The sequence below is a fragment of the Myotis nattereri genome (genome assembly GCF_964212035.1).
Source record: "Myotis nattereri genome assembly, chromosome: 1".
NCBI classification, from domain to species: domain Eukaryota; kingdom Metazoa; phylum Chordata; class Mammalia; order Chiroptera; family Vespertilionidae; genus Myotis; species Myotis nattereri.
Window position 1 is genome coordinate 75,524,326 of NC_138075.1, and position 17,774 is coordinate 75,542,099.

General features: G+C 42.8%; 1 protein-coding gene across 3 annotated transcripts; it reads right to left on the reverse strand.

Annotated features, from left to right (window-relative positions):
* Positions 1-565: 565 nt before the first annotated feature.
* TTC5 (tetratricopeptide repeat domain 5) lies at positions 566-17,774 on the reverse strand (the record flags this gene model as incomplete). 3 transcript variants are annotated; one of them, XM_081108168.1, is made up of 10 exons in its annotated part: positions 566-1,179; positions 5,134-5,278; positions 7,124-7,338; positions 7,516-7,662; positions 8,428-8,484; positions 10,629-10,720; positions 12,698-12,848; positions 14,672-14,883; positions 15,979-16,111; positions 17,670-17,774. In XM_081108168.1, 10 exons carry the CDS (start codon positions 17,772-17,774, stop codon positions 1,060-1,062), a joined length of 1,377 nt encoding a protein of 458 aa, XP_080964294.1. In that variant the 3' UTR covers positions 566-1,059. The 3 variants fall into 3 exon arrangements, with proteins under 3 accessions (XP_080964294.1, XP_080964295.1, XP_080964296.1); XM_081108169.1 differs by lacking the exon at positions 15,979-16,111 and having other exon boundaries at positions 17,670-17,744; XM_081108170.1 differs by lacking the exon at positions 10,629-10,720 and having other exon boundaries at positions 17,670-17,725.

A 17,774-nucleotide genomic window follows, 5' to 3' on the forward strand; every position in this document is an offset into this window, starting at 1 on the left:
GGGGCGTGCAGGAGGCAGCCGATCAATGATTCTCTTTCATCATTGATGTTTCTAGCTCTCCCTCTCCCTCTCTGAAATCAATTAAAAAAAAAAAAAAAAAAAAGTTGAACAGGACTGGACCAAGGACAAAGACCTGAGCCATATCACTAAAAGTCTTTCTTCCAAGTTAATCTGTATCCAGTAAAGTACCATTCAGTTGGCTATTAATCCTCCCTCACATTTTCCCATTTTTCCACAAGGATGTTATAAATGTATCACTGGCATATTAAAAAACTGAATACCTGGCTCTCTCTGGTCTTTCAGTCTAATAACACTATCAGAAGTGTGTGTCATCTTGGGCCGTGCTAATGACCGCCCCTAGGATGGCAGAATGAGGGAAATGGAAGGAAGCTGGTTCCCAGAGACTTTGTGGAGCTGTCACTCCTGCTCTGGACTGAGAACTAAACTCCTCTGTATAAAGGGGGAAAGGTGGTGGGGTGTTATTCTAATTTCCTGAGTGACCCTAAAAACCAAGAATCCAAGCCTAGAAAGAATGAAGCAGGCCAAACAACACAGTATTATTTTTTTCCAAACAAATTTAATTCTTTTCCAGCCCCAAAGAAGGGGATAAATCTAAATTTTAAAAATAAAAATAAAATAAAAATTGCTCAAAAACCAAGCCATTATAAATTTAAGCCCCCTCCCTTAGCAATAAATACTGAAATGATATGTACACATGAGGCTCAGGAAGGAGGCAAGAACAGGAACTTTGGGGACTCTGTCCCATGGCAAGATCCCAACACTTCTACCAATTCCATGCTCTCTGCCTAAAACATAGAAGAGCAATGAAAGAGGCAGGAGAGATATACCAGGAGAATGTGTGGCCCCAGAGAGAGCTAGAACATGATAACAGGAGAGAAAGAAAAGACACAAAGAGTCTTACAGGGCAGAGGAAGGAAAAGTCATCTAAAGCATCCCCCGTTCCGGCCGAGTCACTGGATGCGGCTGGTCCAGCTGCCGAGTGCCCTTGAGCTCATCTCCGTGCCTCCGCTCCCCCTTCAGCATGCAGGGTAAGGGAGGTCATTCACACTGTGGCCGTGAGGCCACTGTGGCAGCAGCCTGGCTGCTGGAGCCCTGAGGCTTCCCATTCACCACCAGCAGGAGGGGCGTCTCTACGCGGACACTGGAAAAGGAATAGTCCTAAAAAAGACAAACATACAGAGGTTTGTTACAGACCCCAAGATGGAACAAATTCCAACACAGGGGTACACCACCTGTGACGAACTCCTCCTCTCTCACCCCTTAGTATATGCCCCCTTTACCTCCACCTCACATTCAACAAAGCTGAGCTAACAAAGGAGATATAATTTTTCCAAAGATTTTAACCTTCAGAAGGAAAATCTGGGGCAGGGAGGGTGCCAGTAGTTTCAAAAAAGACAGGTTCCTGGCACTGGCTAACAAAAGGATGCCACCAGCTCTCACAGATCTGCCCTTCACAGTGTTTGCTGACAATTATCACTAGATGTACATAGTAGCCAGGCAGGTGGAAATGCTGCGCAACTCTCAGGTCAAGGGTTTGTAAGACCCTAAATTAACCTGCCAGATATAAGTTACTTCTCCCTTTATATCAGGAGGAAGAAACAGAACGTGTGGTTCAAAATTCTCCTAATAACAGAAATGAATCAGCTCATTACATCAGTTCAAATGTACTTTAAAACATGCTTTTAAAAGATCTTTATCACTGGGAGGGTGAAGGAGGCTCTTTTAAGTCAAACTAAAGAGGTAAATTAAAGAATTCTCACAAATCAATTTTTTTATTTTTATTTTTTTTTAAATATATTTTTATTGATTTTTACAGAGAAGAAGGGAGAGAGATAGTCAGAAACATCGATGAGAGAGAAACATCGATCAGCCGCCTCCTGCACATCCCCCACCGGGGATGTGCCCGCAACCCAGGTACATGCCCTTGACCAGAATCGAACCTGGGACCTTTCAGTCCGCAGGCCGACGCTCTATCCACTGAGCCAAACCGGTTTTGGCAAATCATTTTTTTTTTAAATATCCTAACAGTAATATGGGGACATAACCAAAAAAAAAAAAAATCAGTTTATAAAAGGTATATAAATAGGATAGCTCAGTTGGTTAGAGCGTCATCCCAATAAGCCAAGGTTGCACATTCAATCCCTGGTCAGAGCGCATACAAGTATCAACCAATAAATGCATAATCAGTGGAACAACAAATCAATGTTTCTCTCTTTCTCTCTAAAAATCAATCAATAAATTAAAAATTTTTTAATAAAATAAAAATAGTCAATAGAGATTTGATAAAATGTTCACCCTCAGCAATAATCAAGAAATCAAAGCCAAACAATAGTGATGCTATATTTTTCACATAAAATCAGCAAATAATTTTTCAAAGGTTTCTACAATGAGTTAAGAAGAAAACTACAGGGAAACAATTACATCCACTTTTGGTATTACCTGGTGCAACCTTCCACAAAATTATTTGGCGATATGTATCAAAAATCTTTCCGCATACCCTTTAGGGTCAGGATTCTATCTTAGAAATGCATTTAAGAAAATAATCATGGATATGGGTAGATATAAAAGTATAATAGAAATATGATAACACCATCCAAGAGATGCAAATCAAAACGACAATGAGGTACCATCTCACACCTGTCAGAATGGCTATCATCAACAAATCAACAAATTACAAGTGATGGCAGGGATGCAGAGAAAAAGGAACCCTTGTGCACTGCTGGTGGGAATGCAGACTGGTGCAGCCACTGTGGGGAACAGTATGGAGTTTCCTCAAAAAATTGAAAATGGAACTCCCATTGACCCAGTGATCCCACTTTTAGGAAATATCCCAAGAAACTAGAAACACCAACCAGAAAGAATATATGCACCCCTATGTTCATAGCAACACAATTCACCATAGCTAAGATCTGGAAACAACCTAAGTGCCCATCAGCAGATGAGTGGATTAAAAAATTGTGGTACATCTATACAATGGACTACTACGCTGTGGTAAAAAAGAAGGAATTCTTGCCCTAACTGGGCTCAGTGGATAGAGCGTCAGCCTGCGGACTGTAGGGTCCCAGGTTCAATTCTGGTCAAGGGCATGTACCTTGGTTGCAGGCACATCCCCAGTAGGGACGTGCAGGAGGCAGCTGATCGATGTTTCTCTCTCATCGATGTTTCTAACTCTCTATCCCTCTCCCTTCCTCTCTGTAAAAAAATCAATAAAATATATTTTTTTTTAAAAAGAAGGAATTCTTACCATTTGCAATAGCATGGAGAGCATTATGCTAAGCAAAATAAGCCAGTCGGAGAAATATAAATATCACATGATCTCACTCATTTATGGAATATAATGAACAACATAAACTGATGAATAAAAACAGATCCAGAGACAAAGAAGCATCGATCAGACCATCAAACCTCAGAGGGAAGGTAGAGGAGGGTGGGGGTAAGGGGGAGAGATCAACCAAAGGACTTGCATGCATGCATATAAGCCTAACCAATGGACACAAAGAACAGGGGGGTGAGGGCATGAGTAGGGGGGAGGGGAGAGGATGGGGGGAAAGGACACATATGTAATACCTTCATCAATAAAGAAAGAAAAAAATATTATAACAGCAAAAAAAGTTGGAAATAATCTGGATCTGTGATCAGCAAATTTTTACTGTAACGGGCCACATAATAAGCCTCTTAGGCTCTGTGCATTATGAGGTCTGTCACAGAACTATTCAACTCTGACACTAGTGCAAAAGCAGCCACAGACAATAGTAAACAAATGAGTGTGACCTGTTTCAAAAAATTTTACTTATGAACACTGATTTTTGAATTTCCTGTATCACAAATTCTTCTTCTTCTTTTGATTTACAAATACAGACGTTATTCTTAACTTAGAGGCCATACAAAAAGCAAGCAGTGAGCCAGAAATGGTCAATGGCACCGTAGTAAATATTTTTATATTTGCCCATATCCATGATTAGGCCCACCCTTGACCTAAATGGTAAAAAAAAATGGTTAAATACCTACTCTCAAGGAGTTTTTATGAGGATTAAATGAACTAGTGCAGGAAATAAAACTTAGTACAGTGTCTAGCAGTCAGTTAAGTGTTCAGTAGATTTTAAAAGTCATCATTATCTTCATCACCATTTCTATGTGTCAATTCAGACCAATGTTATAAAAGTTTAAAAACACAGGAAATGTTCACAAACATTTGCACATAATATTCTATTCATGATTAAAGTTATACATATAAACATGTGTATATATATTTATCAAAAAGAAAAGAACTGGAGGTATACACTCCAAACTGTTAACAGTAATACCTAAGTGACAATATTTCAATCCATTTTTTAAAATTTGTTTTTGTTTTTGTTTTTTTTACTTTATCTTTATTCTTGGAAGTATTACAGATGTCCCCCTTGTTTGTGTGTTTTTTTCCCCCATTAATTCCCTCTACCCCGTACCTGCCCCTCTTAGGCCTTCACCAGTCTATTGTCTGTGTCCATGGGTTATACATATAAGTTCCCCAATGAATCACTCCCATCCCACCCTCCCACCCCCACCTTCTAAAATTTATTTTGAGATAAGTGACTTATAACGTTGTGTAAGTTTAAGGTATACAACATGTTGATTTGATAATTCATATTTTGTAGTATGACCATCCTGGTGTTAGCGAACACCTCTGTCAAGTCGCATAATTATCATTTCTATTTTGTGGTGGGAACAATTAAGATCTTAGCAACTTTACAGTTTATAATACCATTTTTGTCAATAATCACTGGTGCTGTGCATTAGATCTCCAGGACTTATTTATCTACTGCAAGTTTGTACCCTTAAACAACATCTCCCCAATTTCCCAACTCAACAGTAACCACCATTCTATTCTCTGTTTTCGACAAGTTCAGCTTTTTTAGATTCCACATATGTGATATCATACAGTATTTCTTGTCTATTCAGTCCATTTTTGTCATTCTTTCTGTTTACCAGTTTTCCTTTTCAGTAAAAATTACACATATATTTATATAAATAATATCATACACACGAATGCATCCCTTTACATATTTTTAAGAGATAAACTTGGCCCCAATTTCAGAGCCTATAAGGTGAAGAAGAATCCTAGCCATCACCCACCTTTCCCTTGTGCTGAATTCGGTGAAGCCGAAGGCTGGGCTCAGGGATGGCTACAGAGTCCCCGATGAGCACTCCCCAACTCTGCACCATGTTATACACCATCACTGCACAGCAAGGGCCATCTGAGTCCACCAGGCCAAATGTACTGCCCGGTTCAAAGGAGTTAAGAGAAGAGAAAAAAAAAAGAAAAGTGGGCAAGAAAGAACAGAAACAGTGGTGTTTTTAAATACCAATAAAATAAAAAGTGCTTTTTTAGTAACTTATCTAGAAAACCTATGATAGGTACCATCATCCACTATGGACATCGGAGTCCTCATTTGTCTAAGATATATACACGACTCATCCATCTGTCACTCTGCCAAGAATTAGGACACATGCACACTGAGACCACTTGACAATCCTATATAATAAAAGGCTAATATGCAAATTGACCAAACAGCAGAATGACCGGTCACTCTGATGCACACTGACCACCAGGGGCAGACACTCAACACAAGAGCTGCCCTCGGTGGTCACTGCGCTCCCATAGGGGGAGTGCCGCTCAGCCAGATGGGCTCACGGCTAGTGAGCGCAGTGGCAGTCGGACATTCCCCGAGGGCTCCCAGACTGCAAGAGGTTGCAGGCCGGGCTAAGGGACCCCCCTGAGTGCGCGAATTTTATGCTCCAGGCCTCTAGTTATTCATAATGAACTAACTCAAAATGTTCATTACTGAAACATTATTCCTGGTCTATCAGTTTAATTACTACAACCTTTATCAAACTCTCTAACCATAACTGCCAATTTAGTTTAATTCCACAAACTTTTACTGAATATTATATGTCAAGCATTGTGCTTAGCGGTAAAACACCAATCCAGCTATGTGAGTTAGCAGTCTAGCAGGAGTCAGTTAAACCATCACCTACAGTACAACTGTGATAGGTGCTAGAATAACTTTTCCCTTGTGCTAATTCAGTAAAGCCAATGGTTGGACATGGGAACTTGAGGAGAAATGTTGAAATCAAAAAGCAGGAAATGTTTCCTTGAAGGGACTGAATCTTAAAGAAATGAAAAATAACTGGGTCAAAACAGGAAAACAAATCCTCAATGACAAGGACTGTTTGGGAAGGAACAAAAGAGAATGTCCTAGAAGTGAGTGAAGGGCCAAGGAACGAGACCGGCCTGTGTGGCCCAGTGGTTGAGCATCAACCTATGAACCAGAAGGTCATGGTTCGATTCCTGGTCAGGGCACATGCCTGTGTTGTGGGCTCGATTATTCTCTTGTGGGGCATGCAGGAGGCAGCTGATCAGTGATTCTCTCTCATCATTAATGTTTCTATCTCTCTCTCCCTTCCTCTCTGAGATCAATAAAAATATATTTTAAATTAAAAAAAAAAAAGACCAAGGAGTGATGGCACTGGAAAAACTAATTTTTCAAGAGTTAAAAATTTTCTAAATGAACAGTCTTAACTCATTTCCAATGCTAGACTGTAAGCACCCTTAGCTTGAGTCCTTTACGTTTCTTTTTTTTAAATTCTCTATAGCACATATAGTAGATGTTCAATAAACATCTGTTGAAACAGGGAAAAATGGATGGTGCAGAATCTACAGAGATTGTCAGACATCACCTAGACCCGTGGTCGGCAAGCCGCGGCTCGCGAGCCACATGCGGCTCTTTGGCCCCTTGAGTGTGGCTCTTCCACAAAATACCACGTGCAGGTGCGCACATACAGTGCGATTGAAACTTCGTGGCCCATGTGCAGAAGTCGGTATTTTGTGGAAGAGCCACACTCAAGGGGCCAAAGAGCCGCATGTGGCTCGCGAACCGCGGTTTGCCGAGCCACAGTTTGCCGACCACTGACCTAGACAATACCTGCTCATGGGACAGTCACAGAAGGGAAGCAGAACTCAGTGACCTGTGACCACTAATTGTCTTCAACTATCAGAGAAAGGCCAGGAAGTGGCAGTACTAGTTCAGAGGATAAAAAAGAGGAAAGGCAAAGACAAACTCACAAGGGGACTTTCTCCTCTGTGGTGAGGCTGAACACCACCTTCCCCAGGACCACAGCACCACTGTTCACACCAGGCTGCAGTGCACTCAGCGGCTTGAGCTCCAGGGTCACCTTCTGCCCAGAGGCTGACTGATAGCGCCCATCACCACAAGGGCCTAGATGGGCTGGGCGCAAGCTTCCCAGCATGCTCTGCAACTTTTTGGTCTTCACCTTCCCCTGCCAAGGAAGGGGAAACAGATTAGAAGCTAGGAACTAGTCACTCTCCTGGAGAGTCTAGTCCTTCCCTCCACCTACCACTTCTATAGAGTCACTACTACCAAAGCCTATTCTAGTCTTATTTTACTGACGTACAACAGAATAAAGAAGTAGGATTCAGCCTTTAGACATCTTTACCTTGCTCTCAAGGAGGCTGGTTAATCTATTCAGGAATTCCAGGAGTTGTTGCTCTCGCTGTCGGGGTTCCGGCCAGGCAGGGTCCAGCGCTGTAGCTCGAGAGAAGCCATCCAGGGCCTCCCCATAATTCTCTTCGTATTTATGTAACTGCATAAGAAGGAACGCAAAACCTCCCAATTATAAGTATTTTTAACACAAACTATGCTGGGGGAAGTAATGGCATAATGCAGCAGTTCTCAACCTGTGGGTCACGACCCCTTTGGCAGTCGAACAACCCTTTCACAGGGATCACCTAAGACCATCCTGCATATCAGATATTTACATTACGATTCATAACAGTAGCAACATTACAGTTATGAAGTAGCAATGAAAATAATTTTATGATTGGGTCACAACATGAGGAACTGTATTTAAAGGGCCAGAAGGTTGAGAACCACTGGCATAATAGATTAGAAACCTAATAAACTGTTTTCTGAACCCAGTTTTTTTTCCTGTGCTACAATGAACATCCTGAAGAGATGGTAACACCTTAACATCCTTTTACCTGACCATGGTAATCACAACCCCAAAGATGGAGTCATTTCAAAGAACTCACTTCCAAACTCTAAAATAGTTAAGTTGCATATATTGGGTCATTCTATTTTTATAAGCATTTCAGAAGAGTCTTCTAAACTGCCCCCCCTTCCTTATGTACCCTTCCATACCCTCACCCCCTTCCCCTTTCCCTCCAGTGATGCCACCAGCTACTGAAGTTAAACTGAGCTAGTTCTTCCTAGAAATAATTTCACTGTTACTTTTCTCTTGCAGTCTGTACCCAACCTTGTTCCTATGAATACTCAATTATCCTCACAGGTTAAGACCTAAATTTATTTGACATTCAGATGACCTCCACCCCACAGCCACAGGTCTTACCGTTGCCCTGTTCAGATGGAGATCAGGATTGCTGGAGGCTGTCCTGTCAACCTTCTCCTACAGCCAGATAAAAAGATCATCAGTGGATCCTGTCTCAGTCTTACGGATGGACATGCCCAATATGTCCTAACCTCCTCTCCCTGAAAATATTCAAGTTTCTTCCTTGTCAAATGTTACCTATACCCACACTGATATATAGTCATTGTTTGTGTGGTACATTACACAGCCCCTGAAACCTCAGGATGCTAGGGGTTTTGTATGTGTGTGAGTCTTTAAGAATGATTATAATTTATCTATACAATAGTATAAAGAGAGAAGTAATGTGTGAAAGCACTGTCATAAAAAAATTTTCAATAGTAAGATGATGGTATAAATGAGGAAAGCCTAGGAAAGAAATGATGTCAATTTAATGCTTTTCCTCTGCCCATGAGCACAGCTCCAGACACGGGCAGAATCATGTTGTATGTCCCCTTAAAACACACACTGGAAGTAAAATCTGATTCTCTAATTTAAATAGATGGCCAGAAACCACATGACAGTGCAGACAAATGCGCTGTGAAGAAAATGCTGATGGTGTTCATGGCTACGTTCATTTTATTTTATTTTATTTTAATCCTCACCCAAGGATCTGGTAATTGATTTGAGAGAGAAAGAAACATAGACATGAGAGAGAAACACTGATCAGTTGCCTTCTGTATATACTCCGACCAGGGATCAAACCTACAATCTAGGTATGTGCCCTGACCAGGAATTGAATTCGCAACCTTTTGGTGTAAGAGACAATGCTCCAACCAACTGAGCTACCCAGCCAGGGCTCAGTTTATTTTTTTTATTTTTTTAAACTCTACTCATTGCCTGGCATATTGCAAAAGCACAAACAGCAAGAATTAAAATTGTTTAAATGCTTGGTTCAAATATGTTTTAAAATGCAGGTTTGCGTGAAGAAACGAAGAGTTAAAAGCAACTCTTTAGCAGAAGCCAAATATAAAATTTTAAAGTACGTACAACCATATTATTTTTTAAAATATAAACATCAACCAAATTAAGAAATTAGAGTAAAAAATAATTCCTCTGCCTAAAAGTTCCCTGACTGAAAAAAGTACAGTCCTTAACTTGCAAATATAAGGTAGCTGTATTCTTTACTCTGCCATACAGAGCAAAATAAGTAACGGCAAGTTAAAAAGCAATTCTGTGTCAAGAGAAGCAAGAAAGCAAACGAACCCTAGCCAGTTTGGCTCAGTGGATAGAGCGTCAGCCTCCGGATTGAAAGGCCCCGGGTTCAATTCCAGTCAAGGGCACATGCCCACATTGCGGGCTCGATCCCCTGTGTGGGGCATGCAGGAGGCAGCCAATCGATGATTCTCTCTCATCATTGATGTTTCTATCTCTCTCTCCCTCTCCCTTCCTCTCTGAAATCAACAAAAATACATTTATGTAAAAAAAGAAGACAAACGAAGAAAGGTGAGTATCAGGCCTAAATAAAAAGTGCTCAGAAGACCAATGTGAAGCGCTCAATAATGAGCAACCAGGCAGTCAAGGCCTGAAGAAACCCCAGTGCAAGTGGTTACTGATTAAAAATGGCCTGAATGCCTAAGCAAAGCACGCGCTCCAGTGCAATAGCTCCTAGGAAGTGATGCTGAATGCGCTGTATGCTGTTTTCTATCTTAGCCTGTGGGAGTCCAAAGCCACAGTATGTAATGGTCAATCTGCGGATAGCACTTAATTTATACTTCAGATTTAGGTTTAATTTTTCTTAAAATACGCACACAAATTTAATAAGCATTATTTTAATACTAGGGGGCCGATGCACAAAATTCGTGCAAGGGGCTTGGCCCTCACAGCCCCGGCCTCATCCGGAAGGACATCCGATCTAATTAGCATATTACCTTTTATTATTATAGACTTTTTTCCCATTTGAAAAGATGAACATTTTGGCATGGGCCCTGTGATTTGTATACATGCCTATAAAGTCTAGACAGCTCAAGGAGCTATCTAGCACTAAGGCACCACACCACAAGTGGTTACTAATACTGAGGTCATAAGCAGAACTGTCACCTCTGTAGACACAGCTTTGCAAAACCACACACATTGGATGCCAGCAAACAGTGCCCCTCCTGCTTGCTAAAGAGCCATAAGGAAGACTGAACAACACTCTTGCTTCTGCCTCTATTCATCTGGCCAGGGCAACCATAAATACTTACTGCCTGGGCATAGGCACTGAGGGCTTGCTGGGAGATCTTAGGGTTCTGGCCAGTATTGAAGTAAAGAGAAAGGTATGCATTCCCCAGAATATCTGGAAAAGAGACACAGGGTTTACATTATGCATGTGAGGAACTTGGAAGTCACCACTTCATCATAATAAAAAAAAGTTGAAGAAACAGAAAAAAATCACAACTCTTCTTGGATTCATTACAGAGGGGACAACACCAGGCAAACCACTGCCCCCAAAATTGGAGAGACAGACAGGTGAATACAGGGAGTGTGGTGTAACGGAACAGAAGCTCACAAGCTGCCACGGGAATGAGAACCCGTGCTGGGGTATGAGAACCTGAACTGTAACTGATGAATTACTGGAGGCTCAGCATGCACAAGTCTGGGAGTTAAAAAATGCAGGGGTCTGTCATAAGGGGAGCCCCCCAATATTTGAGATCCACTTCCAGGAGCTAACCAGATTCCCAGAAGTATCAGTGAAAAAAATCCCCTCGTGCTTCTAGCAGAGGGAGTGAAAAAGGAACACTCTGAGACGTGCTAGAGCACTCTGTTCTTAACAAAAGTAAACAAGGACGGCCCTCAGGAGAAACTAGTTAACCAGAACCTAACCGACCTGAAGAAAGGAAATACCCAACTCCACCCCACTCCAGTCATCCTGTCCCACCTAAGGGAAGAAAAAAAAACTGAAACAATGGTGGAGCACCTCTGAGACAGCGTTTAAGATACGATCTGTTTGCCCTAGCCAGTTTGGCTCAGTGGATAAAGTGTCAGCCTGCGGACTGAAGGGTCCCAGGCTCAATTCTGGTCAAGGGCACATGCCCAGGTTATGGGCTCGATCCCCAGTAGGGAGCATGTAGGAGGCAGTCAATCAATGATTCTCTTTCAACATTGATGTTTCTAGCTCTCTCTCCCTCTCCCTTCCTCTCTGAAATCAATAAAAATATATTTTAAAAAAGAAAGATACAGTGCTAGCCAGTTTGGCGCAGTAGACAGAGTGCTGGCCTGCGGACCAAAGTGTCCCGGGTTCGATTCCAGTCAAGGGCACATACCTTGGTTGCAGGTTCCTCCCTGGCCCGGGTCCTGGTCAGGGCACGTACAGGGGGCAACCAATTGATGTGTTTCTTCACATCGATGTTTCTCTCTGTCTTCCCCTCTCTCTTCCACTCTCTCTAAAATCAATGGAAAAATATCCTTGGGTGAGGAAAAAAAGAAAGGAAAGAAAGAAAGGAAAGAAAGGAAAGAAAGGGAAGGAAGGAAGGAAGGAAGGAAGGAAGGAAGGAAGGAAGGAAAGAAGGAAGGAAAGAAGGAAGGAAGGAAGGAAGGAAGGAAGGAAGGAAGGAAGGAAGGAAGGAAAGAAAAAGAAAGAAAGAAAGAAAGAAAGAAAGAAAGAAAGAAAGCCTCACAAAAGAAATATAATATTAAAAATAAAAAAAAGATACAATCTGTTTTGATCACCCTGAAAAGACTATTAGAAAGCCTGGCACAGCCCTGCCAGGGTGGCTCAGTTGGTTGAGCATCAACCTATACACTGAAGGGTTACCGGTTCAATTCCCAGACAGGGCACAGAAACTGGGTTGTGGGTTTAATCCCCAGTTGGGGAGTATACTGAAGGCATCTGATCGATCGATGTTTCTCTTTCTTTCTCTCTCTCTCTCTCTCTCTCTCTCTCTCTCTCTCTCTCTCTTCCTTCAACTCTCTAAACATGCCCTTGGGTGAGGATTTTTTTTTAAAAAGGCCTGACACAAACTAGTGATGACACTGTATTTAATACACCCCACATACCGCTGGGATAAAGAGGCAAACATGGACCTAAAGGAGAAAGGTGAACAGCCCTGCCTTGCTTATGTGGAAACATAAAACTCCTCTCTCAAATGAAGATCCAAGAGTTCGTAGAATAGTGGTTCAACAAAATACCTTTCGGGCTTCTTCAAAACAAAGATGCCCTGGCTTCACAGTTAGAGGCAGATGCCATAGGGTAGGCTCTAGATGACTCGGGTGTGTAGCCATGGTTGAGAACCACTGCCCTAGAAATTGGGTGGAGATATTTGAGAGCACTCACACCAGGAGCGGCCATCGAGGACATCCATCTGCACAGCCAATTTAGCCTGTCGGACACTGTCCATGACGTGGCGCGAATGCTCATCTCCAGAGTCAGTCCGCAGTTGGCGAAGCACCATTGACAGGTTTTGAAGGGAGACTTTGTTCTTGCACTGCAAATGGAGAAGACACATACTCAACCTCCCTGATTCTAGTTCCCCTTTCCAGATCTATTCTATCCCCATCTTCTTCTGAATCTGTTTTGTCATCAGGGGTTCTGGTCAAGATGGCAGCGTAAGTAAACACAGTACTTGTCACTTCCCACAACCACATCAAAATTACAACTAAAATACAGAACCACCACCATCCAAAACCACCTGAAATCTAGCTGAAAGGAAGTCCTACAACTAGGGAATTAAAGAAGAAGCACATCGAGACTTTGTAGCTCAAGCACATTGTGGGAGGAAGGGCAGAGACTTGGGACGGAATCACAGAACCAGCTGTTCCCAAACACACATGTTGCGATTTAAAATCAGGAGCGATATCATGGCTGTGGAGGTTTCCTTGAGGAATGAGGAAACCCAGCCCCACACCAGGTCTTCCAGCCAAGGGTTCCAGTGCTTGGAAGAGAAGTCCCCACAACTTCTGGCTATAAAAACCAGTGGGGAATGTGGCTGAATGACAGGGAGGCTGTAGGAGTCCCAGACATTTCCTCTTAAAGGGCCTGCACATGGACTTACTCACTTCCTCTGAGCTCCATCACTAGAGCAGCAGCTTGAAAGGAACCTGGGACATTTGGGGAGGGAACTAATTTGTCTAGAATCAGAGCAAGAGCTGGAGGGACAGCTTTCTCCCAGACAGAAGTGCTGGCAGAGGCCAGTGTTCCTTTGCTGAACCCTCCCCCTGCACAGAGCCAACAGGCAGGTGCCAATTCTGAATCTCCATCAATCTGGCTCACACTTTTTGCCCTGCCGTGGTGATTCTCTGAGACCCCTGGCCCTCCCTACTTGCAGGCTCATCCAAGCCATTTCCAGTGGCCTTTCATACAACTGGTCTCTCTTGCCTCATGCTTCAGTCTTTCTTAATATCTTTCAAACAAGCAGCAGCTGGCCTCAGCATGCCCTGTGCCTCTCAATAAGTGGCCCCAGGCAAGCACTAGTGGCAGCACACTTTGGTTCACAGCTTGGCCTCTCCTGGGCACCTCCAAGCCCAACACAAGTAGCAGCCATCTGCAGATTGCTTTGTAGCTCATGCTGCACGGCCCCAGGCAGGGCACAGGCAGTGGCTAACTTTGCACCTCCCAGGAGGCTCCAGAGCCAGCGTACCTGGTGGTCAGCTTCAACCATGCCAGATTACAACCCTACCATCTCCACGAGTGACACACTCAAGGGGCAGACTTGGTGAGTACCAAAGCCCCACTGAAGCAAGTCCTGTTCCATAAGTTGGCTCCTGCCCAGCAGCTCTTCCACTATCATCGCAGCCAATCCTCACAACTGACTGACCTGGGGTCAATCCCTCCCAGTGTCACCAACATCAATCAAGGCTCAACTATAATAGGACAGTGCACACAGCTCACACAAGGGCACACCTGGAGTGCCCAACTCAGGTGACTAGGGAGGCTGAGCCACTGGGCTCTAGAGGACACCTACCTCACAAGGCGACTCTACCAAGTCCAGGAGATATAGCAGATCTACCTAATACATAAATCTGCTTTGTCATCTTAATTCTTATTGTCATGTGTATCTTAGACCCACATCTACAAGGATCAACTTGGTTGATAACTTTTCATCTACCCCTGAATCTGACTCCATCTTCTTCCTTTTTCAGTTCCCTATCCCTATTTTCCTCATTAAGGTCTGTTCCCCCTCCCTTCCTCCTTAATGATTCTTTTCTCCTAGTTCCAATACAGTTCTACTCCGGTATTCATATCCTAGGGAAATTCATAGAACCAAAGAAATCCCATCTGTGTTTTCTGAGGGGACAGTGGTCAGCTCACATGGGTGAGGGCTCCTGAGAAGCAGGTGTGGGCAGCTGCAACATCCCCTTTCTTCCAGTACACCTCCCCCAGCTGGTTCCAGGCTTCCACCAGCTTGGGCTCCAACTTCACAGCCTTTGACAAAAGCTCCTCAGCCTTAGGGCTATAGTCAGGAGTCACATTCAGTGCCTTCCCAGTTAGCATCAGAACCTGTGCTTTGCCCTGGACAGAACCTAGGAGAAAGGGAAAAAGATACAGGAAAGTGGAAAAACCCAGGCAGTCTTACCGATAAGACCAGAACACTTTCTCTCAAGGAATAACCGCACATCAGCTCTAGAAATAAAATATCTGAGGAAAATCTTTATGAACAAACCCCTTATTGAAAGCCTACCCCCGTTGAGGGGCTTACAATCTAATGGAGAGGACAAAGCATATATGTGAAAAATTAAAACAATGAAAAGGAGCATGTGCTGCCCAGACGGTGTGGCTCAGAGACTGACCCATGAACCAGGAGGTCACTGGTGGGATTCCCAATCATTGCACATGCTCAGGTTGCAGGCTCCATTCCCAGTAGGGGGCATGCAGGAGGGAGCCGATTAATGACGTTTCTATCCCTCTCCATTCTGCGCTCGCGCGCGCTCTCTCTCTCTCTCTCTCTCTCTCTCTCTCTAAAAAAATAAAAATAAAAATAAAAAATCAGTCAAAACATGTGCATACAACCAATGAGTGAGCTTCAAAAAGGTAAAAAAGAAAAAAAGACCCTCCAAGAAGGAAAATGATGTAAACAAAAAAAGGCATAAAACATGGCACGTTCATGGGAGAATGCATGATCCAACCTGAATAAAATAAAAACTTCCTCAGAGATAAGGGTAGGGGAAAAAAAGAGTCAGAAAATGGAGACTTAAATACCAGGTGAAGGGGTTTAGAGTTCAACCATTCAATAGTAGCAATCTTTGAAGACACTTGAGCAAAGAGGCAGACAAAAGGATAAAATTAAATGCTTTAAGTAATGATTTAAAAAGATAATGGCCACAGTCATTAAGTAAGTTCGTTTGGAAGTAAAAAAAAATTAGAGGCAGAAAGGTCAGTTAAGAAGATCACTGTAATAGTTCAAGCAACAAGTATGTTATTTTATTTCATGGCATTTACTATAATCAAAGTTTAGGAAAATTAGAGGACTGAAAGGCTGCCATCCTGCAAGGGGTAATGTTTTGTTGTACCATGCTGTAGCAGCCACAAATAGGATATCCAAGAGTACACAGAAAGAGAAAAACCCTATCACATGTCAGTGATGGGCAAGGGGTTGCATGCTCTTTTGGAACTCATACCCACTACTTCCTTCATCTGCTGCAGGGTTTTCTCCATCTCCTCCCGCACATCCTGTTGCTTCCTCCCAGCATCCTCAACACTGTGTGTCTCGAAATAGCAGTCTCGAAATGAATAGAGTTGATCCACCAGTTCCTAGGAAGCACAAGGATGGTTCGATTATGTGGCGAGAACCCCAGACAAGACTTAATTGAATGAATTAAAGAATAATCCTTGTCTCTAACAAATACTTATGTCCCATACTTAATTTAAAAGCCTACCCAGAACAAAGAGAATGGACCAGCACCCTGTGCATCAGTGCTTTTCAAATTTTATCGTCTGTATTATTTCCAGGACCCGGCCTGCAGAGATCCTGATTTTAGTAATTTTAGCAAAACTCAAAATATTGCATTTTAACAAGCATTCTAGATGACTGTAATAAAAATGGTCTGTAAAACACACTTTGAGAAATACACTTTTCCCTTGTACCCTAAGATGTCTATAAGAATAAAATCAAAGCTTGCCACTATTCCCATGGATAGCAATATCACTATTATACACACACACACACACACACACACACACACTCTGAGTGGCCAGATTATTATTATCACCTGACGTTTGTAGGCAAATTAGCTATAATTTCGCGCTGAAGTTGCTAGAGGGCCAGACCATTATAACTAGGGAAGCAGGTTGTTTTCCACGACAGTAGAAGTGATTTTTTTCTGAAGATATGGGTAAACAACGCGACTTTCAATATATATATTATATATATAGAGAGAGAGAGAGAGAGAGACATACATGCACACAAACATATACACACTAATAATATTTCTATATTTCAGCCAGTCATACTAGGAAATAAAGTTCAGTTAATCCAAGTCGACTGGCAGTAAAGCTCACATTCTAAAAAGTGTTTATCATTTAAATCTGCTCAAAAAAAAAAAAAAACACACAACAAAATCTCACCAATGTTTAAATTTTTGCATGAGAGCCTTTAAGCAAGTTACAAAGCCTGTCACAGGTCTAATGTTTAAATTACAAGCTGTTTTATAACACAAAGAACTGAACTTATGAGATTTAAGAAAAAAATTGGGTCATTAAAAGAAAGATAAAGAGTCAAGTCAGGGAGTTAGCTCCTACCTACCTACCTAGTACAAAACACAAGTCCTATTCAAAACTGCAGTCACTTGCGGACTGGGTGGAGTCTGGTCCCCTCGGCATCAGATCCCAAAGAATAACAAAACCATTAAGTACTAAAAGGAGTAACCAGGACACATGCGGTGCAATCCTTTGCTGTGATTATTGCCAATTTCAAAGCAGAGAAGTGAGAAACGGCCTTTGTGGGATCAAAACAGCTCCTGGAAATCTGCCATAAACATGTGTACGCTATTTGTTATGGGTGAATCGCGGGGGTAAAAAGGGCTTCATAAGAATGTGCAGGAATAAAGTTAGAAGCAACAAACCATCTTCCGTACAGGACTGACATCAAGTCAGATCAGCAGCAGGAGGTCCCAACTCACGGCCGCGCCCCTCCCCGGGCCCGAGCGCTCCCCTGGCCCGCGGCGACGGCGCCTTGGAAGTTGTTATAGTAACCACACCGACGCACGCGGCGTCCATGAGGGGCCAAGGAATTCGCAGGTACTGCATAAACTGGGCTCCCAGCTTCTCCCCGATAACAAAAGCGCATTCGGGTTTTATCCTACGGGCCCACCTGCAATTTCTGCAAGATCTGTTTGCCTTCTTCCTCTTCATCAGCCATCGTTTCCTGGCCACTCTCGGCTACTCCGCCCCCAACTTTATAACCAGAGAGACGCAT